The following is a 24,495-nucleotide window of genomic DNA, read 5'->3' as shown; positions in this document are numbered from 1 at the left end:
TCACATTTGTTACAATTATAGTTGTTCAAGTTAAAAATGGGGTTGTAGTTGTTGTTTTAAAGTTTGTATAAGCCATTTTTTATTTATATTCATTATAGTTATGTAAATAAAAAACAACCCAGCAAAGTGGGGTCGCGCACAGTGTGGACGTGGCATAGTTGGGATAAGTATAGATGTTATCTGACAGTGATTAGTCACCATAGAGATGACCGAAAATTATTTATAAGAATATTGGTAACATAAACAGCAGCATGGCTTTTGTTATGGTCAATCTGCTACACAACATGTAATCTAGTTTTTTCTTCTTATATGTTTTAATGATTTTGCTACAAATGGCAAATAAATGTTGTATACACTGATTTTGCTAAAAGCTCAAACCGCATCAACCATTCAATCCTTTCTTTTATTCTCTCTATTTGTGATTTTAGATTTTGGTTCAAGACTAACTTTGGTCTTTGATTGCCCATCGAAACTGTTACCTGGCACTGACACGACTTAATTCGCAATAATGTAGTCGACACTGGTTTTGAAGGTAGACACCCGTGGGCCGTTTATTACTCATTAACAACAAGAGATTATTTAAATAAAAGAACCGAAAAGACGAAGACAATTCACAATAATCTTCGCATGATATCGCGGCGCTTTCGCTGGCGTCGGCGACGCGGTGTCCGGTACGGTCTTCGGACGTCAAAAAGTTAGCAGCGTTGATGGCCACGGTGCGCGGGTGCGGGTTGATTTGTGGGGTCTGGTCCCGGGAGCCAGTGGCGTACATCCTCGACGTCGTCACTTTGACGACGGGAAGAAGACTCGACGTGTCATTTGCGGCGGGTCGTCGTCAGCCGTGCGGCGCTTGCTGAACTTTGCACCGTTCGCGTAAACACGCGGTGTTGGTCAAACTACTCAATACCCGTAGAAGGGATAAACGTGGCGCGGGGCATCGTGTACCACGAAGCGACACGAGATTGTGTCAGCACTTGGAACTCTACGTGCCTACACTAGTGCAACCAAATTATTTATTATGTAACTTGATACAGCTGCATTTATTTATTTTTGTTGATGAATAATTTACTGGCAGTACGAAATGGAATAGTGATACGTTCTCTAATCTGTGGTGTCCCAATGTCTTGCAAGTTATGACTTAACTACTAATTAATAGTTCGTCAGCTTGAGGCGTACGGACGGCTATAATAGTAGTACATAAACGCATAATAGCTTCTTTTAAGATTTTCTTACTAAAATTTTTAATTATTATTATTTGTTTCAAAAATGAACATTTTTCGAATAAATTTTATGTTTTTATGATTGGTCTATATAGGGTTCCTGTTTTCCCTTGCGAAAGCAATAGCTTTTACAGACAACATAAACTTATTTAAGTAAATAATAATAATAGTTTCTTACAATAAACACTATGCAAAGCTTTAATAAAAATAATTTATTAACTTCTGCATAAATGTCTTATTTTTTCTCTCCTTTTATTTTTAGCAGTTATTATAATGTGAATTTTAAAAGAAGCATTTATCTTTCTTTTAAAATCGTACTACATTTTCGCTATTCACTATAACTGATAACAATAATATCGCTATATTATAGTGAAAAAATAGATACTAAAGTATAAAATGTTTTATTTTTAATAAAAGAGCTTCACGTTTAAAAGGAATTGAAAGAACCATGCACTACGAGACCCTAGTGTAGTAACAAATAATTTGTAAATTTTGAATTGCACATGTTTTCTTATGGTAAAAATGACGCCCTTTACAATGCAATAGCACATGTCGTACCTACATAATTGAATGCTTAATACTAAAAAATATATTGTTTACCAATAACAGGAAAAGATAAATTTATTCCATCCATTAGTACATTTTTTTAAGTTAATTCAATGCGGTGTTCATATTTTAAGTATTATGCGCGACAAGTAAAAGACACATCAAATTTACCAAATAATACGTATATTTTTATTTAATACTCGTATAAGACATGTCGCCAGAAGGTTTTACTTTTTTTAATTATATATTACATTAAACAAGCTTTAATTTGAAATAATTTATAATGATGGAAGAATTCCATTGCTATGCAAATGAATACAAAATTATCTAATTTTACTGAAAATTATGATTTTTGGTTTTAAGCCTAATAACTCCTTGTAATTATGATTTCAGATAGTATTTCTTTTTTCATTATGAAGTGCATTGTATTATCTTTAATTTAATATAAATAAAAAATAAAAGACAAGATTTTTGTTATGATTTTTAAGCTCTGAAGTACCATAATTAATGATTCAATCTTCAAAAAAAGTATTTAACAGGCAAATATCTGATTATCAATAAGAATTTCGCAATAATTCATTCAGTTTTCAAAAATTTATTTCAATATAAAGTAAAAACTAAAAATATAAACATTGATAATTTTATGACAATTGTAATAATTTAGGATATACCTCTTTAATACCAGAACTAAGACAAATTTTTAAATATTATTGTGTTGATAGCATCATTTAGATACATATTGTTGAACAAAATCAGTCCAATAGGAGTGGGAATAATGGCAAATACAAACAAAATACACAGCAAAATAAACCAATAGATTCTCAACTACGCATCAAAGCTAAAAGTATAAACATTTTATCATACAGATATTATGTTTTTAAAAACTTTATTTTTAAAAATTATAACAAAAAATAGCTTTTAAAATGGACATTATACCATACATTTTAATCACTTTTTCCATGGTAGTTTTCAATTTTCAATTTTTTTATATTTTTTCCATTTTTTTTTACTGACGGGTTTTGCTTTTTGCTAAGACAACATAAATTAAAAATAAAATCAAAAAAATTATAAAATGTTAAAAAACATTTTAGAACTCACAGTTATTTCAGTTTTAAGGCCTTTTAATGCATCTATGTAAATTTGTTCATATTGTTCTAAATCAGAAACATTTACATCTAATTGTTTCACATTAGTCTTTCCTGCTGTTGATAATACCTTGTCAAAAATCTCTTTCTAAACAAAATAGAATATACTAAAGAAAACTATCATACTATTAATAGTGGAATAACACATACAAATAATTATGTATTTTAGTAATTTAAAAAATGTTTATTCCTATTTCTAGAAATAAATCTTTACCGTAGTTAGTTTCTCAATACAAGCATACACATAGTATAAAATGAGTAAAACTTAAAGTTTAAAGTTATTTAAATAAGTAATTAAGAAGACAGAAGTAGGGTTAATCCATGCCAAATCATCCAGAAGTGGTTACACGGGCACCTCTTTTTTTTCTTAAATTTTCAGGGTTTTCTCTTTATGCTATATTTAAATTAAAACAATTTTTTTTTTATGACCTTCCCATTTTTATGGCTATTTCAATGTAAAAAAATGACAAAATAGCCAGAATGTTAAAAAATATACAGATTATCCAATATTGATTAAGTCAATACTTAATCAAATTAAAATTTTAGACTTAATAATATTATAACTTAAAGTTAACATTAAAAAAAAAATTTGTTGTGAAATTCTTAACTTTAATGACTTTAAAAATGGTGTTTTTTTTGTCAAAATTGGCGATTTTGAGCTTACATAAAACCATTAAAAAGTAATTATTTAATAATGAGTTTCATATGTGGTATTGTATAGTGTATAATCTAGGTTTCTAAATATACATATAAAATAAACTAAATATAAAATATTTAAAACAATTTTCTTGGGATTTATAGGCCTACAAAGTTAGAATTTTTATAAAAAAACGCGTATTCTAGGTGCATTATTTCTGTTGGGGGACCTAATTTCAAAATAAAATTTTTTTAATTTTTTAGCTATATATCTGCTTAATACAACATAAAAATTTGAAGTTTGAGAAAAAGTGTAATATGTAAAATTTAGTATTAGAAAATCAGTAAAAATCAAATAATATAATGAAAGTTCTTTGTTTTTGAAAATAATCAGTGCAAAATATCATTTTTAACCTATTTTTTTGGTATTTTAAAGTTGATTTTTTAAAAGTTTATAATGATAAAAATTTGAATTTGTTACCATAACTTATGGCTCAACATCAAGTTTGAAATTTACATTATTAAACAGAAAATTTTATGACAATAAAAAAATAGTATTGTTATGATTAATAAGCAGTCAGGAAATTGTATAATTACTATTAAGTTATTTATTTTTGTAGTTGAAATCTATTATCATATCAAACCTAATTTGACAATAAATATTTTATAAACATTAAAAAATGAATGATTTTAATTGTCTAGATGGAGCTAAGTAAACTTTTCATTAATAAAATGAAAATTTATTCAATTTTTGAGGGTAATATCTTTAACTAGATAATAGTTGTGATCACTTGATGTATCGTTAAAAAAAGATGGTCAAGTGATAGCTGAGAAAATAAATAAGAGACAAAAAAAATCACTTTGTAAAAAAACTTTAACATGAATAAGAAATTTCTTCAAATGAGGGGGCACTATAGTAATGGCATCCTAGATATTTATTAAAGTTATTGAATCTAAATGAGATAAAAATCAAATGATTTAAACATTTTTTCCTTACTCAAAAACTTTTGTAAGGTATTTTAAAATAAAAATAAAATATAAAATCGAGAATTTAACACAAGAATAGCATACGGTAGTAATTTTCACCGTGAAGACAAAATAAATTACGAAATTTTTTTTTTCATAATAAAGTATATTACATTAGCTTTAATTTAAGATATATATAAAAGTGTCAGTATTTTTGGAACAATTTCAAAAGTTAAGTTGAAAAAATGAATTTTTTGTGTAAACTTTATAATTTTGAATCCTCCCTTGTGAGAGGTAAAGGGTCAGATGTATAAAAGAAATATATAAAATGATAGGAAAGTAGTTAACGTATTTATATAAAAAAAAATTATATTGATTTGGTTATTTTTTAAAAAGTTATGGCAGTTTTAGGTAAAATAAACAGAAAAAATGTCGAAAATTAGTGATTTTTAATTTTGTATTTGCAGCTTCAATGCGAAGCTGAGAAGGTATTTGAAAAATTTATACTCAGCATGTAATTTTCACTCGGATTTCAATTATACTTAATTAGTGATGTAATTTGGCATTTTATAATTTATTTAAAAGTTAAACGACCTTTTTGAGAATCCCTAAACAATTTTTCCCATTTTTCAGGAAAGTTAAAAATAATAAATATACTCAAAATTATTTTATTTAAATAAATTTTTTTATTATATTTATATTTAATTATCTATAAAAAATGAAATATTAAAATTGAAATGAAATTAAAATTTACTTATCAACCAAGTCATTTGATTAAAAATTTAGATGTGAGGTGTTGTGATTTAGGTCACGATTTATTAAATAATTACACCAAATTCATAATGTAGTTTAAATAAGTTTTCTATTCATTTGTTTTATTTATTTTTACTGACTTTAATATATTTATTTTTATTGAATAGTAATTTTAATCATTATTATCTTTTAACATTATTAATATTAGTTTATCTAAAATAGAATTATAAATTTCTCCGATTTTTTAAAAGTTAAACTCAGTTTAACAAAATATATTTTATATTTTATTTCAAATATTAGAAATTTTTTCTTAAATATTTTCCTCATAATAATTTAAAAAAAAACAATGCACTCAACATACATATACGGAAAATCTTGTTCGTTTTAAAATATTATTTAATTGTTTCAACACTTATTGATAATGTTAAACTTATTGAGAGAATAATAATAAAAAAATAAGATTTACATGTTCAGGTGTGACTAAGGTAATAGCTTTTCCTTTACGTCCTGCTCTTCCAGTTCTACCAATCCTGTGCACATAGTTTTTAGAATATTTGGGTACATTATATAGAATAACACAAGAAATTCTTTCAATATCAATGCCTCTTGCAAGTGAGTCTGTGCATATTAATCTATAGAAAAAAAAAAAGAAATCAATGATTATTAAAAATTAATATATTATACATCGAATTAGCAAATCAATGAACTTACACATCAATTTTTCCTTCAGCAAACCGTTTCATGTAATCAATGTGAACTTTTTGAGAAACGTCAGCAGAAATTTCATTTACTCTTATTGGAGTGTTGTTTGTATCATTTTCACTTATTCTACATAATAGTCTAGCCAAACGATGAACTTCAATTTTTGATTTTACAAAACAAATCACTCTTTTGAGTGATTTACTTCTAATTAAATGATACAAAGTTAATGGTTTGTTTTCTTCTGGACATAAAACCATGTATTCTTTAAGTTCTTTTGGTGTAGTATATTTTCCAACAAAGTCACCTCGAACTGGCTCATCACTATTGACATCTAAATATATAGAAAGATGATATTCACAAGAAAAATAACATTTACAAATTATAAAATAACTCTTTTTTACTTTGCAAAATGTCTATATTTTTTCTTTTTACTATTGATGTAAAAAGTTTAGGATCAAAAAGATTTAAAAACTTCAACTTTTCAGGATCTTGAGTAAGAGTAGCTGAAAACAATAACCTTTGTGTTCTATGAGGTGACTTTTTTAAAGTATCTAATGTACATATTGAAGGTCCATTGTATTCTGAAAGAATAAATGGCTTTAAGCAAATGGTCATTAATATAATAAAATTATAATAACTAATTAAGATATTCTTTTATTAACAGAATATACCTAAACTATCATTAACAAGATACAGCCAATCATTTTTTAAAATGTTAGTAAAACTATCAGCTTCATCAAGAACTAAAAATCGAAGATATTGCAAAGTGAATCCTTCACTATATATCAAATGATCAATAAGACGACCTGGAGTAGTTATAATAATATCAACCAAACTAATCCATCCATGTTTTTTATCTAAAACAAAGAAATAGTATTAATAAATTTGTTTTTTAGTATGATGCAAGAATTCTTAAAAATAAATAGTTACCGAATTGAAGAATTTTTTCTTTTTCTTTTTCTAATGTCAAATTCTTAGATTCTAGAAGTATAGGTTGTAGATCACAAGTATGTTGTATAAAATATTTAAATACTTTGTAAACTTGTAAAGCTAAATCTTTTGTAGGTAAAACAATAAGTGCTCTAATTTGATGAGTAGTAAAAGCTCTTAATACCTAAATATTTTAAGAAATATATATTACTTATGCTTAATTTTAGTAATGTTATTAATTAGGAGTACCTGAATAATAGGTAAGACATAGGATAATGTTTTACCACTACCAGTTGGTGCTGAAATGCAAACATCTCTAATCCATCTTTCATCCCAATTTTTTTGTGATTTGATTAACCAAGGTACTAATTTTGCCTGAACTATAATAGAGTGTTCTACGTTACATATTTGTTTCAAAATTATAATTATTTTAAATTACCTGGAAAAAAATGTGTGCACCCTTTATTTTGCAATTTTTTTACTAAACTTTTATCTAATTCTGGCATATTATCAATAGGTAAATCTAAGTTTTTTAAATCTACAGATACTATGGTCGGTTTTGCAAGCCATTGAGGTAATACTCTTTTTACCTGAAAATTGTCAAATATTAACAGGGTCACTTCAAAATTTAAATACTTTTAAAATAACTCTAGAAAAATATATATTTTTTTAATAAATAAAAAATGAAATAATGATAGGAGTTAAAAATTTTTCTTGCCTTTTTATTCTTTCCAAATTTTTGATTATCAATTATTGTGAAATCTGAAGATGCAAGCAACTCAGATTTTTTTGAAGGATCTTCCATATTAGTTAATGTAAGAGATGTTACTAATCTTTCATTTTTTTAATAATATTTCATCTATGAAAAATATGATACTTATGAGTTGATCGACTATAGATAGAGGACTGAACTAGTCAACTCAGTGTTGCCAGATTCGATAACTCTCGATTCAGTTTGGTATATCAAATCTTCAATAAGTCACAATTCACAACAGAATCTGTGGTGATTTGTAGCGATAGCAACTGGTTATCAATCTTGATAACTGTTGTAAACTGTCTTTGTTACTTTGAACAGTAACTGTCATTTTCTCAAAAAATGTTATCTTATTACAAAATAGAATAAGGGAAAAAATGCTTTTTTGTAAAAATGACCTAGCGTGCTACGATTTTCAAATTTTTTTTCGCATAGTACTATATTTTGTATATATTACAAAAAATGAGAACAATAGAAACCCGTTTCCTACTGAACAATCTAAAAAGATAAATTTTAGAAGGTCATATATAAATTTGTACATATATTACCAGAATACAGTATTAGTAGTCTTATTTATCACATAAATGATGTATAAGTCTATAAGTTTATCGTATAAATTGTAATCCATCTATTCTGTCCAACGTCAAATCACAATAACTATATTAGTTGATAAGTATATTACTTATCAAAAGTAAATTTTTTACATAGTTCCAGGAATAACCTGTTGAATTTTTTTTAATTATTCTATAATATTAATACAATTTTTATAATTAGAATATTAATAATTACTGTGTATACCAGAGGCGTATTTAAAGAGATATGGGCGATTTCCCCTTAAACCAACGCTATCACTATTTTTAAGAGACTTCTAAGAAATATGGCTATAATCAACATTTATTTGATCATCACTTTGATTTTTAGCAAAAAATTCCATAGCATGTTTAACAAAGTAAAACAAATTAAATACTCTCCTAAAATAATTTCTGAATACTATCGTAACTCAAAACTTAATAAAATTAAATAAAAATGAGTTAAATAATTGTTTGATAAAAATTATAAGAAAATAATTTTAAAAGATTGAAAAGTATTTGATAAAAGAGAGAGTTACGTTCATTCGGATTGTGTTCGATGATCATAAAATAATATAAATATTGACTCTTATTGATTTTTAAATCTTAACTAATAATTTTCCTTGGTGCTTAAAATATCTTAAGTGATATTATTAATTAATGATTGATAAATAAAATGACACAATTAGATTTAGTTCACAACTTTAATACGTAAAAATTTCGATGATAATCACAACGTTCGCGTAACGTTGTCTATTATACGATAAGAACAACCCTGTGTAAGGGTTTGCTATACCTTTTTATAATATTTTGTATCCTCGAAAATCATCATTGTCTCATTTATAATATATTGTTTAATAGTAAGTAAGCATAAAATATAGAAATTACTACAAATGATTAGTATACAAATCATTTTGACATTTTATATAATATTAATATAGATTTTTACACTTAAGATTAGGGTTTATTACAATGCGTTTAATTATTAAAATTTGAATAAAAAAGAAAAAATTGTAGCACAGTGGAGTCGCGGCGCAGTATGGACGTGGCATAGTTGAGACAAGTATAGATGATATCTGACAGTAATTAAAATGACTATCATAAGAAACGCTTCGATGCAAATCTGTAAATAGCGTTTAATTTTAAGAGATTGGTAGATTATTTCAAAAGCAACCATAACTCTTATTCCTTTAATTTTATCCCGATTTATAATTATAATATATGAATACATATAATTATAGTAATTGAATTTAGTATGAAATTAATATTCAATAATATAACATTGTAATTTATACGGAGAAATTATAAAAATAATAAAGAAATTATATTTTGCTTTACTTTTACGTGTATAAAAATTTAAAGGACTTGATGCTATACTTTTCAATAAAAACTGTTTGTTACTATAAATAAATGCACTGGACTACAAGGAATTTTCATTAGAAGCAAAAATATACTATTCTAAATCAACTTTTCACGTTGTTTTCAAATCTGCAATTAGACTTTTTCTATCACTTCTAATTTTTTATATTATTACTAATTACATATAAAATAATTATCAAAAAAAAAAAAAAATTGTTTTCAAATTATTACTGATTTTGATTTTTAATATGTTAAAAATAATCAGTCCAAATTTTCATTTTTAACCTTTTTTTTTGGTTCTTTAAAGTTGATGAAAAATTGTTGATAAAGTTTAGTAAAAAGTTATAGTAAAAAAAATTGAATATGTTACCATAACTTTTAGCTCAATTACAAGTTTGAAATTGACATCATTAAATAGAAAATTTTATGAGAATTAAAACAATGATAATTTTAAGATTAATATGCAATCAGGAAATTTTTTAATTACTATTTACAGTATATTTATCAGAAAAATTCATAATTTTTTTGCATTTTTATCGTAATAGAACACTTAAATAGAAATCGTAGTAATCATTTCCTAGTAACTTTTGGTGTTTAAAAAGATTCTGTAATTGAAATATACAGAACTTAATTAATTTTAATTGTTTACTTTAACTAAATGAACCAATCAAAACAATGCTGTTAAAAAGATTTACTCAATTGAGCGTATTATAAAATTTGATTATAATTGTAAAAATCCATTGTTAATTCAGGATAAACTAACAATCATTTTTTTTAGAAATGATTTATATAGCAACATGTTACCAACAAATTTGGAATATTATAGTCTAGTAGTAGCACACACAAATAGAGTAAAAATATTATTAAATTACAAAGTAAAATGATTTAATTTTGTATATCAATATATCAAATTATCATATCAAACTTGATTCGTCAATAAATATTTTGAAAACATTAGAAATGAATGATTTTAATTGTCTGTATGGAGAACATGGGATAAGTAACTGTTTCATTGATAAATTAGAATTTTTTCAATTTTTGAGGGTAATATCTTCAACTAGATACGAATTGAAATCATTTGACGTATCGTTGAAAAATGTAGTTAGAGTAGAGAAAATAAATGATTTACGGTTTACGGGGAACGAGGGAATTTTTTTTCAAATTTTGAGGGTAATGTCTTCGACTAGATACGATTTGTGATCTTTTGGCATATTTTTCATTAAAATCGGTCCAGCGAGATCTGAGATTGAGCGTTCAGACACAAAAAAAACTCATCATAGTAAAATTAATACCTTCTCAGTTTCACATCGAAGCTAAAAGGAGTAAATTTTTTTTCAATATTCTTGAATTTTAGATTTTAATATGGATTTATTTTATACACATTAAAGTATACTACTAAGTGTTATTTTTTCCTATATAAAAAGAAGATCGAAATAAAATTACATCACTTAGTTATTATTGATTGCGTCGCTTTATATATAAAAATAATACTTTAAATAGTAACGATTATGCAAATAATAACCCAAAGAAACGATTTCCTTTCGAAATAGTGATCTATGAATGTTGTGTTCTTAAACTATATGAAAAGTTTAAAAAGCTCTTTGTATGATATGTATATACAAAAAAGATGTCTTCTATGAATGATACAATATTTTTCCTTAAAAATATAGATTTGCATAAGACATTGTTAAACCTAGCATTTCTTATTAAATTAGGTAATTTCTAGTGATTTATCATTTTTGATATAGTAGACCAGTTAGAGGATACAGTGTAGCGCAGTGTTATTAAATATAGATACTTAATATTTAAATGTAATTTACGACCAATAAAATAATTCCATAGATAAAAGCAAACAAGTTTCATAATATATAAAGAGCACAAATTTGTTTTCTTCGTACATTTTAGTTTCTCAATTATAAATAAAAAATTTTGCCCTTGGTGTACTCAAGTTTTTTAAGTGGTAGATTCAAACTTAAAAAATCGACAAATTGTTTATTATTTTAATAATGAAAATTAAATTAATATGTTTTTTTACTATATTTATGTTTAATATGATTTATTGTTTTAAAGATTTACCCACGGTGCATAGTATTTTAAATGAACCCGTTTTTATAAATGGTCACATTCAAAAGGCTACAGATCTAGTTAAGAGAAATTTTAGAACTCATTCAACTTTTACTGAAGAAGGACTGTATTGTTATAAATTAGCAATTCAACAACGGTCTTTGAAGTATTTGTTTGTGTTATTATACTTCAATAGCATAAATATTTCAAACAAAAGTGCCAATTCTAAAATATTTTCAAGTGTAAAAAAAGTAGTAAGTATAATGAATAAAGACATTAACAAATATAATACTGAATTTAATGATTTTAAATTTGATTGCTTTAATGATATAAAAAATGTATTAAATAACTTCCAAGATTTTTCTAATAACGACAAATGTATAAGTATTTTTAATGAAATTGGACAAAAAATTTCTATTAAGTTGAATGAGTTATCAGGTGGAAAATTTGATAGTGATGCAGAAAATGGAAATCCATTCAATCAGGAGAAAATAAAGTGGGAATTTCTAGAAAATATTTTTAATTGCATTCCATCTAAAATTTATCCTGATATTGGTAAGGGTACATTAGAGGAAAAAGATATAGAAAAAGTTACAGATTTACTTATTAGTAAAATACAAGTAGAGTTCGACGTTTTTTCCTGGTATAAGTTACCCTGGACGGAAACAATTTCAAATGAATTAGTTGTTGTAAATGGTTTTAATGTATGGGCATCTATGACAAATGAGATTAGTGGAAAAAATATATTTACAGAAGATGCAATGTACTGTTATAAACTAGGAATTCAAAAACGGTCATTAAAGTTTTTGTTTTTACTATTGTGCTTCAATAGCTTGAATATTTCAAACGAAAGTACTAATTCTGAAATATTTTCAACTATAAAAAATGCAGTAAGTATAATGGAGAGTTATATTGAAAAATATAAAGCTACATTTGATTGCTTTAATGATATAAAAGGATTATTAAATAAATTCGAAGATTTTGCTAATAACGAAAGCTGTACAAGTATTTTTAATAAAATTGGACAAAAAATTGCTATTAAGTTTTATGAGCTATCAGAAATAAAAATTATTGATATTGATGCAGAAAATGGAAATCCATTCATTCCAAAAAAAATTAATTGGATATTTTTGTATGACATTTTGTGTAAACTTCCAATCAATTTTGAGCGTGATGATTGTAATATTATAATAGAGAAATGTGATACAAAAAAAGTTGCAAATTTACTTATTGATAAATTACGAGGAGAATTCTGTTAGATTTTTACGTACAATTTTGAGTTGATATTTTAAAGTTTAATACTAAAAATATATAATACGTCTATTATCATTTTCCCTGCATTATCCAATAAATATATACATAATATTTATATATAAAATAATAATAATAATTTTTTTTTCCGATTTATAGTATCCTTGACAAAATAAACATAAATGTTTATGTACATAAATAATTATCAGTAAAAATTTTCAGAGTGATTAAACTTTTTAATTTTAAATGACAGTTGTTTTTGTTTGATATAATCATTTAATCAAAATAAAAAAAATTATACAAATATTTTTTATTTTTAATTTATTAGTTCAATTGTATCTTTTTGAATATTAAATACAGCATCTTGAAACTTGTTTAATTTAGCAATAATTTTAGGAATGGTAATTTTTTAATAAATTTTAACTTTGCATGAAAATATAATGTCTAAAGTTTATTTGATATATTTTTAAAATTGCCTACAAATCGTTTAAGCCATTAACATTTTGTAAAAAAAATAGTGTATACATGTTATTGAAAAATATGATAATGCATTATTTATAATCAGCATAATATTTGAAATAATTACGCTACAATATTATTTTATATAACACATGTCATAAAATAAACAGAGTACTAATAATGAGCTTAGAAAAATAGTATATCGTAATGTTATTTTTATTATTTTTGGTTTTTATATTGATTTTGAATATAAATAAATAGTTTATAATTATTTTACAATTTCGTGATGATAATAAAATATTATTTACTCCATTATTTCTCCTTTATATATTTCTTTTTGCACAAAACTGTACAAAAAAAAATGTGCACCTAAAAATATAATTACAAAAGTGATAACTGTAAACCTTAGTCATCATTGATTCCATCTTTACATATATAAAAATAATACTTTCAATCGTGACAATTGTGCAAATTATAATCCAAAGAGACAATTTCCTTTTAAATATTGTTTTGTTTATATATTGTTTATTTGATTTTAAAAACTGCAATAATATATAGTTAAATAATTTATTTTTCATTCTTTCAAGGATAATAATGTTTAAATTTAATTTTCTTAATTGGTAACCTTTATTTTTAACTTAATAATATCATTTAAAAACAAATTACCATTAATTATGTTTTTATATTTTTTAAAATGCTATCAACCGTTTGCGTTAAAAATTATTAAAGGTATTTTAACCTTGAAGAAATTAATAAATAATATTTAACTATATATTATTGCAGATTTTTAAATTTAATATATTTTCTCTTTACTAAAATGAAACATTTTCTTTAATATCTGAGAAAATGAGTATCCCATTAAATTTCGATCACTTATGTAAAATAATTAAACATCAAATATACAGAGTGATAAATTGTGATTAATTTATCATGAACACTTAATTAATCAAAATATAAAAATAATATTGTGAATTTTTTTTTGGTTTCTTTTAGATACATATTTTTTAATTTATCAATCATTAATTATTTTACTCTCATGAAAAATGGCTGAAAATAATAATATTAGCTTTATTTGATCTTGGATTATTATTAAGGATGATCGTGTACTTAAAAAAATATAGTAATATTGCAAAATTTTTATGGGAACATATTTTAATTTATTAACCAAACAATGACAAATTTTTCAAAAATAATTCGAATGAACATTTATTTTTGTTTTATATTGCTCTTGTACCTTGTTTGCAAGAACGATATAATATTGTTTTACGACCTAAGGTTTTAACTTAAGTTGAATAATTAAATACAATCTTTTTTGTTGCTTTAGCTTAATAAAACATCATGAATAAATTGAATTCCTATTTAAATGAATAAATTACTAGGGTATAATTTTGATTAAAAATAAATTGAGAAAAAATATTTTTATTATATTTAAATTAATTATTTTTGTTTTAAGTTATTTTTTAATTGACCAAAAAAAATTTTGTGTAAAAATCCAAAATTTCTTTACGGGACAGGAGCTGACTCCCTGAATTTAGCTGAGGTCTGCAAACTTGCCTCAAAAAAAAAAAATCATATGACCCCGGATGAATGATGAAATTGACTTTTTTATTTCTTTTTTACTAATTTTTATTCAAGAAATAATTATTATTAATTAACGAACATTTTAACAGTTGGTAAAGTAGTAATTATATCAAGTTTTTAGATTTTATGTTGAAAATTTTCTTTAGAAATTTGAATTAAAGCTCAAAGGTGTCAACTTGTCCCACCCACCTCTAAATAATAAGTTTTTCATAATAATTTACAGAAAAAAATTTGATTTATTTTTATAAGACAGAGTAAATATTAACTTTATAAAAAATAAATAAGTCTTAATCATTTGTTTTTATACTGATAATATAAAATACTGATAAATTTTTCATTGATAAATGTAAGATGCGTAATGCGAAGCATTGGACATATTACAACAAACGGTAGAAGAACTTTTCTTGTATTTTACTAATAATATAATGTAATAATATTTTCTAGTATTTTCTCTAATTTACTCTTATTAATATCAGGATAAAAAAATTTTCTAGAAATTCCCACTTTACTTTTTTCTGAATAAATGGATTTCCATTTTTTGCATCAACATCAAAATTTCCACTTAATAGGTTATTCAACTTAATAACAATTTTTTGTACGATTTCATTAAAAATACATGCCTTTGTTGTTACTAGAAAATTTCTTGAAATTATTTAATAAATTATTTTTTATCATTAAAACAATTAAATGTAGCATGATATTTTTTAATGCAATTCTCTATTATACTACTGCTTATTTAGCTTCGTTGTGAAGCTGAGAAGGAAATAATTTTACTAAGATTAATTTTTTTTATGTCTGTTACCACTTATTCTCAGCTCTCACCGAACCAATTTCTTTCAACGATACGTCAAAAGATCACAAATCATATCTAGTTGAAGACATTACCCTCAAAAATTGAAAAATTTTCCCTCATTCCCCGTAAATGTGGGAAACCTCCAAAAAATTACAAATTTAAAAATCGCCAATTTTCGAATCTTTTCAATTTTTTTTACTAAAAACTGCCATAATTTTTTTAAAAATGAACATATCAATATAATTTTTTTTTTATAGATGCTTGATGTCTTTACCTATCATTAGGTATATTATTTTCATAAATTTAACCCTTCTGACCGATTTTGATGAACAATACATCAAAAGATTAAAAATCATGTCTAGTCAAAGACATTACCCTAAAAAATTGAAAATTTTCCCTCTTTCTCTATAAATGAGGGAAATCCCTTAAAATATTATAAACTTAAAAATCGGTCATTTTCGGCATTTTTTAAACGTTTTTTTACTTAAATCTACTATTCCTGTTTGTAAAATGGATAAAAACAAACAACCTTTTTTTTATAATTACATTAGGTAATTACCTATCATTTGATATATTTTTTGTGAAAATTGAAACCATTACCTGCCCACAAAAGGGTTATTTCAAAAAGGCAACTTTTTCATAAAACTTTTACCTTTTCAACTTATTTTTTTAAAATTTTCCGGAAATCTGACACTTTGATATATTTTAAAGTAAAGTTTATGTAATATACTTTAATGTGAAAAAATTAATTTCGAATATTATATTGTCTTAGTGATGAAAGTGGTTACCGTATTAAAAAATATGCTATTTTTGTGTTAAGATTTTGGATTGTAAGCTTGTATTTTTATATAAAATAATCTTATAATCACTTACATAATATATTTACTACAATTATAGAATAATTCAGCTTATTAAATATTATATTTAAGATTTATACATTCAATTATTTATTTTACAGTAATACTTTTTTGTTTATTAAAATGTGTTTATTATGTTTTTAATTTACAATGTAGTTCTTGGTAGATCAAAACTATTATCTACCAAAGTGTTTTTAATTATTAGATAATGGTTAAAATCGTGTAACCATCAAATAGAATTAATAAATGAAAAACTCATAGTCGAATAATAAATGTCTATCAAATTCTAATTAAAGATGTAGGTTTTATAATATAAGGAATATTAATTTCAACTTAAATACGTTTAAAACCATGGATATAATAATCAAGCTGTTAATGAACATAAAACATAATTTTTAAACTTGTATTTTTTAAATTTTAGACGTTATTTTCGTAGAATATGGTTGTTAAGTATTTATTCAGCTGTTTAAACTTGCAAAAGTTAATTTATTATTTTGTTTATATTACTTTATGCTTAAGAATTACTTACATAAATTTTGATTTATGTTTAGTTTCTATACATGAGTTGAACAGAACGATAAATTAGTATTGCGACATTAAAACCTTGAATTTGGTTTTACAGTAACATAAGATTTATTGAATTACAAAATTATTGGTAAAAGTTTATAACTCAATAACAAAATGTGATATCTGATCTAATATAAAATCTACAAATATTGCAATAAATGGCCAAATCATTTAATTATTTCAATTATTATGTTTTACTTTATAATAATCTTCTTCTTCTTCTTAGCCTTAATCCCAACTATTTGTGGTCGGCCATCCTTATCCTAATCTTCCACTTGACACAATCTTTCACAACATCTACGCTCATATCAATGGTCCTTATATCGCATTAAATAACATCCTCTATATTCCTTTATCTTTTCTTCCTTAAACATTATTTTCTTAAAGCTTCCGATTCCTCTCTCCTCATAACATAACAAATGGTTAAGAAACCTCCTCCTTTGGGGGATGTTGCTATGGACCTCAATGAGTTAATAAAAGCGTATAAAAAAAAATATATATAAAACTGTTTTAAATTATTCTGAATATATTTTGTTGATTGCAAAGATGTAAATATACTTAAATCGCTAAAATTGCTTTGCCCAAAGTATATTTCATATTATATTCTATAATAAATAATTATTATAAAAAATTGAATACTTCGAGTTAATTGTTTACATTTTATAGTGGATGTTAAATAAATCAACGATAATTTATTCTAATTAAAATATTAAAGACATAATCAGTATAAATATATAATAATTACTTTTTATATATAAGATTGTATAATATTTTGAATATGTATTAACAACTAAAATTTCATACATTATTTGAACAAAATCTAGTATATGAAATTTAAAATTTGAGTTCTTTACATTTTTGGTTTGCTTTCAATAGTTAGGCTGTCCTTCATCCTGTTATATTATACAAAATGATTATTTAATACATAAAGTGTAATCCCATTTAATAATAATAAAAAATATTTGGGTATTATGATTTAATTAACACTTAATATCTTCTTCCTCGCCTTAATCCCAACTATTAGAGGTCGATTACTAAAAAATCAGCTACTAAAAGGACTTTTGATCCGTACTGCCGCCCTCGATTACAATGTATGCTGTCGATTCATATTCGTGACAAGTATGTTTTCTAATGTTACAAAAAAAAAAAAACTTTATGCAAATTTCTAACAAATTTCCGATCGATAGGTATTTCCATTATTGTTTACGTGTAAAAATCATAATAGAGTAATTCTATGTAAAAATGAAGAATAAAATTATTATTTAAGTCCCATCACAATAATACCTATGACAAAATAGATAGGTATGTCAGCAACTTTGTGATACGCAACTTCTTTGTGATACTCTTCACCCCATCTATAGCTGGTTCGCCTCATTTCATTGGCCGAATATTTGTATGGTCATTTTCCATAAATATAGTGATATTATTATCATTTATGCGTTAATATTTAATATTGTGCAAAAATAATTTGTAGCATATAGAAGAATAATGAAAAATTATGTATGTAATATACTTAATATTTAGAAGTGCTTTCATTGCATTAAATGATATATAATTTGCTTCACATTAATGTTATTTTTTTTTTTATAAAGCCAAGAGGTTGATTTGTCAGCACAGTATCCTAATGCGAACTGGCCTAATGTTATTTGGTAATTTAATTTTACTTATTACATACATTTATTTATTAAGTAAATTTTTGTTTTTTAAATTTAAGTAAAAGTATGTAAGTGTATCAAGTTTTCAAAATATTTTAAGACTTAAAATAAACGCTGTTCATTTTATTTAATATACCCGGCATAATCATTTCATATCAAATAATTTGCAAATTGATCATATTTGTTTATATTGTAGTATAAATAGATATCACAATAGATTGATATCAATCAATAATAGTAAAAGGTAAAGGTATCATAAAATAAAAATACAAAATATTAAAGTTGCTGTCAAGTATTTGATTTAAAGAATTGTATTTTGGCGGGCAAACCTACGGCCAATGAAATCAGGCGAACCACTACTATGGGTGAGAAGGGCGGGATGCGTCAAACGGTCCAAAACTCGTTTGTTGCTGACATACCTATCTATTTTGTCATGATAATACCAATGTTTTTATAAATCCAGATAAGTTCCTGCTAAATAGTACCCTGGTGAGTCGATAACAAAGTATAAAATAACTGGTTTTGATCGTTCACGAAGGAGTAGTTGGAGGGTGAGGGTATTCGGTTACCAACAGAAAATTCGTCACGTTATAACATGTCCATAGACAAAAATTCATTTTTTGCATAAAAACTGCGCGGGACAACTTTTATCAAGTTGTAGACTAGTTTCAAATGGACGCGCGTTTAACTTTTATGATCATTCACATGTACGCGCAAACACGTGCGTCAAACTCGAAATATTCTTGTTACATACAGTTTGTGTCATACATTCAACGGAAATGGACGTGTGTCAGATGCTGTGTGCTTGTGGATCGTATATCGAAGAATGAGAAGACGAAGACAAAAAGAAGAAAGAAAATTTTGGGTCCATCCAATTTTAAAAATTAGACTTTCTTCAAGACATTATATTACCTTATACCCGAAACTTAGGGGTCATGACGAAAATTTTTTCAATTATTTTCGAATGTCACTTAAATCATTTGATGACTTGTTGGATCTCATTAAAAACGAATTGGAAGCAAATGAATAAGCTGTAAGATACAGTATTTCGCCACAAGAAAGACTTATTGTTACTTTGAGGTAAGTCCATTTAAATTATTATTCATACAAATAAAAACAACAATTTCTAAATAATAATTTTATGTATTAAAAACTGAACAAAATAAAATAATTAAATTTTTTTAACTAAAAAATGTTTCCTTAACATAGCTTAAAAAAAAAATTAAAAGTAAACAAATAGTAATAAAAAATCAACTTTTCATAAAATCGTAATAAAAAAGAATAAACATAATTTAACTTTCTATTAAGTTTATCTTCATTCAAATAAATCAAGGTCAGATGATCCTTGAGAATTTTCAGTGATAACAGACAATGACGATGGAGTACCTGGAGATTCCTTATTTTGGTATGGTTGACGTATTTCGTTTAGAATAGTCATATAATTTGTAGGTACTCTATTTTGAGAATCCGGCGCATTTGAATAATTATTTGTATAAGAATATTAAGGATATTTTAGTCGAGTAAATGGTTAGACGAATGATGAGGATGCATGGTAAGATTGAGGCGAATCTATGAAACTTGGAAGATGTGTTTATTGTACAGTTTGTTTTTGTAAAATTAAATTATAAATTTCTATCTTCGTTTTCAAACGCATGGCCTCAGGTACTTTTTTTATTTCTTTGTATAAAGACAAGCAAAATAACTTATCTTCATCTTCTTCATTTTTCTCGGGGATACTTCTACTACTTAAACTTTTCTCAATAACATTAGCGAAATGTTCGTCCGCTGGATGGAGCTTAATTTTTTTTCTTTGTTGCTGATAATTTGAATTTTTGTCTGCCTGGTTTGGAGTTTTAAAACAGGTCTCTTGATCCGAGTTTACAGTTTCTGTATTTTCGTCGTTGTTTAAATCGGTTTCAAAGTTACTTTCTGTTGTATTTCTGTGAACAGTTGGTTGCAGAAATTGTAACCTCTTAAAAAATAAGTACGATGACTTTACGGGAGCTGCCGATCCAGATTTCACTTTTTTTATTTTTTTTAGTTCCCTGTCGTAGCCATCTCGAAGACTTTTCCACTTCTTCTGTAATTCTAATCCTAAAACGAAAAATATTAATAATGTTGGGGGTTTCCTGAATTTTATAATTGTGTATGTATTTTACTGGTAAGGTAAATTTACCAAATTAATTTTACCAAGTAAATGTTTTTACCACTCATGTTTTTACACATGGAAAGCATATTAGAATAAACCAACTTCCTGATTCCGGTTCTATTTATTATAATTACAAACATTTTTTTTCCCTGGTTTTGATGGCTTTATGTGACTGAAACTATTGCTTCATACGGATTGATATTGGAGTCTTTAGTAAAGATAGTGACTCGGGAATTTATAAATAATCTACTTTGTATAAAAAACTGACCGAAAAGAAGTTAAATATTCCTGATCCCGGACCTATAACTGACAATGGAGATATTAGAGTTCCATATGTAATAGTGGCTGATGAAGCATTTGGTATGTCGGAAAATTTGATGAGGCCTTATGGAGGTAAAATGTTATCATATGAAAAAAGATATTCAACTATCGTTTAACTTTAGAACGTTGTTATGTGGAATGCACATTCGGAATTATGTGCAATAATATTACACCGACCACTCGATGTAAAAATTGATTTTTCCGAAAACATTGTTAAAGCGATTTGTGTATTGCATAATTATGTCAGGTTAAGAGACGGCTTCAAGTACGAGGATACACTTTATGCAGCACCATTGACAAGCCTAAATGCATCACACGCAGGACGGGCTATAAGAGATGCAGATGTAATTCGAAAAAAATTCACCTCTTACCTTATTTATGAAGGGAAATTTGAGTGGCAAGACAACATGATTAAAAAAGTTTTGTAATTTCTAAATTAGTAAAAAAATAAAATCATAAATACATTTTAAAATTAATGTTTGCTTACTCAAATTTTTTTTTTGTCTTCCGTATCATCAACATCACTAAATACGCGAACCAATTCTTCCCTTTAAGAGTTCTGTTCGAATACTCATTTGACGTCATATCCCAAATGCGCACCATGTGAACGATGTATGAGAAACTAGTATATCTAAACACGCGCGATTAAGTGACTCGCGTCCATGTGAACCTAACCGTATTGTCACTAAAATCATCGATTTTTCTCAGTATTATTATTTTAATGTGGTTTGAATAAACAATATAATCGAGTTTACATATTTTCATTTAATCGCTTGATTAATTACTAAAATGATCCAATATTAGGCATTTGAATTTTGGGGGAAGGAGGCAATTTTAATTTTAGATTTATTAGTAATAGGTCGGTTAATAGCCAAAATTGAGTCCTAAATTCATAAATCATAAGTTTTTAAAACAAAACAATACTCAAGAAAAACTTTTTTAATGCAATATCATGATAATAAAAGTTTTAACGATTTTATTTGATAAAATTATTTGTTAAATATTGCAATTGTTCATAAAATAGTCAAAAATATTATCTTGGGCTAGTTTTAAAAAATAAAAAGTAGACTAAATAAAAAAAACAAAATGAAATTTTACATCCTCCATTTATAAACCGAACAAATAAAAAAGTTAATCACGTAATAAAAAATTGACTAATTTTATTAAATTTAAAAATATTATTTATGTCAAAAATTAATATCAATATATTACAAGAGATCGAACATTTATAAATATATATTATAATTTAGAATTAATGTTAAACAAGAAGAGCTGAGTTAATTGGACACGTACTGCGTCATAACAGTCTACTAAGCAGGATAATAGAGGGTGCCATTGAAGGGAATAACAGCAGAGGGCGACCGCCATTGGACTACATTAGTCAAATAGTTAGAGATATGAACTGCAGATCTTGTTGCGAATTAAAAAGGAAAGCTGAGAAGCGCCAGGAATGGAAAATTGCTGCCAACCAGAATTTGGGCTGCTAACAAAAGAGAGAGATTTAGTCTCAAATAAAATTTTAAACCGTCATACTACAAACATAAAAATATCTGCTAAAAATGAAAAAAATAACAATGATGTAGTAAAAGTGGTGTTTGAATAATGTGTAATGAAAATTGACTAAATCGAAATAATGAATTGCTTGCGTTAGATAAATTTAATCTATTTATAATAATAATGAGCGGTAAATGGCAAATAGAAAAATAACTCAACCGGACGGTCTATTAATAGCAATAATTTTAGCATTTTTGAGCGACAAATTTAAACAACCATTTTCAGCAGATGGAATAAATATTTTGATTATGAACTTTATTATTGCTAAATCGCAGGTCATGAGAGAATGTCGCTATGGAAAAATGCCTTCCTTACCATTTAAATGTAAATGCTCATATTTTTGTTCCGACAACTACTATAAACCACCGATTCGACTTTAGAACATGTAAAAGTATGTGTCACAGTATCACATAACTAGACCGCGGAATTACATACATTTATAAATTATATTTGAGCCAGTATAAAGAGACTCAAGTTTTTGCAACTTTGTCATAAGATAATATATTGGCGTAGAAATATTTTTCGTTTTAAGGAGGGATAACTCCCCTAATTCCTCCAATACTACAACCATGGTAACAACACATTAATAAGTTTTCAAATCCATTAATAAACAATTTTACTGGTTAATGATGTATACCAAATAAATTAAAAATATTTTTTAATGCATATAATCCAAACTAAACAGTAGTTGATTTTTAACATCTTCGCGGACATATCACTTTCATATTTATATATGAAAACGATATATATATATTTTTTTTTTTACAACCGTTAAGTTAGTTAATACCATTGTTAAATTCCGGGGAAATATGAGTGCAATGGTTTCCTGTTGCCTTCTGCACTGGGAACATGGTGCTTTTTCGCCTCCGTAGAAGCGCACGCATGGTCATCCATCCGTTCACCTATGGCGGTAAGCGCAGCTTAACACTAGAATTTTGTCAACAACTAGTGTGACCACCACGCCACTATATATAAATATATTTATTTATTTATAACTTAACTGAATGTGTGTCTGTGGCAGTCAGGTCTCTGTTGGGTTAATATAATCTGTAGGTCAGAGGTTCTCAAAGTCAAATGAATCACGGACCCCCATCTAAAGACCTACAGTTTTAAAGACCTAACCCTGATATGGGCTCGCGGACCACACTTTGAGAAACTCTGCTGTAGGTGTCTAACAGGTTGTATTAATGTTATTCTATTAGGTTATTTCAGTAAATAATTGTACGTTGCATTAATCGAGAATGTTAAATATATTATTGTAGTGCACTCTTTGGTAATTTCTCTAAGGAATTATAAATTTAACCTAAGTACTTATAGCGTAGCCAGCTATCCCTCGTTGGTTCTTTAGGGCCTAAAGCTTAGGCTACCGTTAGCGGAAAATCAGGAAGAACACTTCAATAATATCGTATCAACTGGTGAAAAAACTGACTATGATGTTATTTTGTGTTTAAGAAGGGATTCATCGAGTGTACTACAATTTACTCTAATATAGCGGATTTACTAAATATTTTGTCGTTGCTAACAGGTGTCCCATTATTTTCTGATACCTTTAATAACTTTTGACTTAAGACTGCAGTCTCGTATTGTTCAAAAGTTAAAGTGTGTACCGGTCAAGTTCCCCACATAGCTCGAATCGCATTACCCCTCTCCATGTAATGACGACA

General features: G+C 25.8%; 2 protein-coding genes across 2 annotated transcripts; both read right to left on the bottom strand.

Moving 5' to 3' along the window:
- Positions 1-2,338: 2,338 nt before the first annotated feature.
- Positions 2,339-7,811, bottom strand: LOC126898483 (probable ATP-dependent RNA helicase Dbp73D). The gene is made up of 11 exons (XM_050672535.1): positions 7,617-7,811; positions 7,338-7,488; positions 7,148-7,278; positions 6,899-7,082; positions 6,640-6,825; positions 6,370-6,549; positions 5,978-6,299; positions 5,733-5,898; positions 2,865-2,999; positions 2,708-2,795; positions 2,339-2,604 (listed from the first exon to the last, which is right to left on the bottom strand). Exons 1-10 carry the CDS (start codon positions 7,701-7,703, stop codon positions 2,736-2,738), a joined length of 1,602 nt encoding a protein of 533 aa, XP_050528492.1. The 5' UTR covers positions 7,704-7,811; the 3' UTR covers positions 2,339-2,604; positions 2,708-2,735.
- A 12,338-nt stretch (positions 7,812-20,149) lies between these two features.
- On the bottom strand, positions 20,150-20,962 carry LOC126897967 (uncharacterized; the record flags this gene model as incomplete). Its single annotated transcript, XM_050671916.1, has 1 exon — positions 20,150-20,962. A coding segment is annotated over one exon (564 nt), but the record flags the coding sequence as incomplete, so codon positions are not given.
- Between the last annotated feature and the right edge of the window lie 3,533 nt (positions 20,963-24,495).

This window comes from Daktulosphaira vitifoliae, unplaced genomic scaffold (genome assembly GCF_025091365.1).
Source record: "Daktulosphaira vitifoliae isolate Bord-2020 unplaced genomic scaffold, ASM2509136v1 Scaffold_2, whole genome shotgun sequence".
Taxonomy (NCBI): Eukaryota; Metazoa; Arthropoda; class Insecta; order Hemiptera; family Phylloxeridae; genus Daktulosphaira; species Daktulosphaira vitifoliae.
Note: the sequence above shows the minus strand (reverse complement) of the source record. Positions and strands in the feature narration are given on the sequence as shown.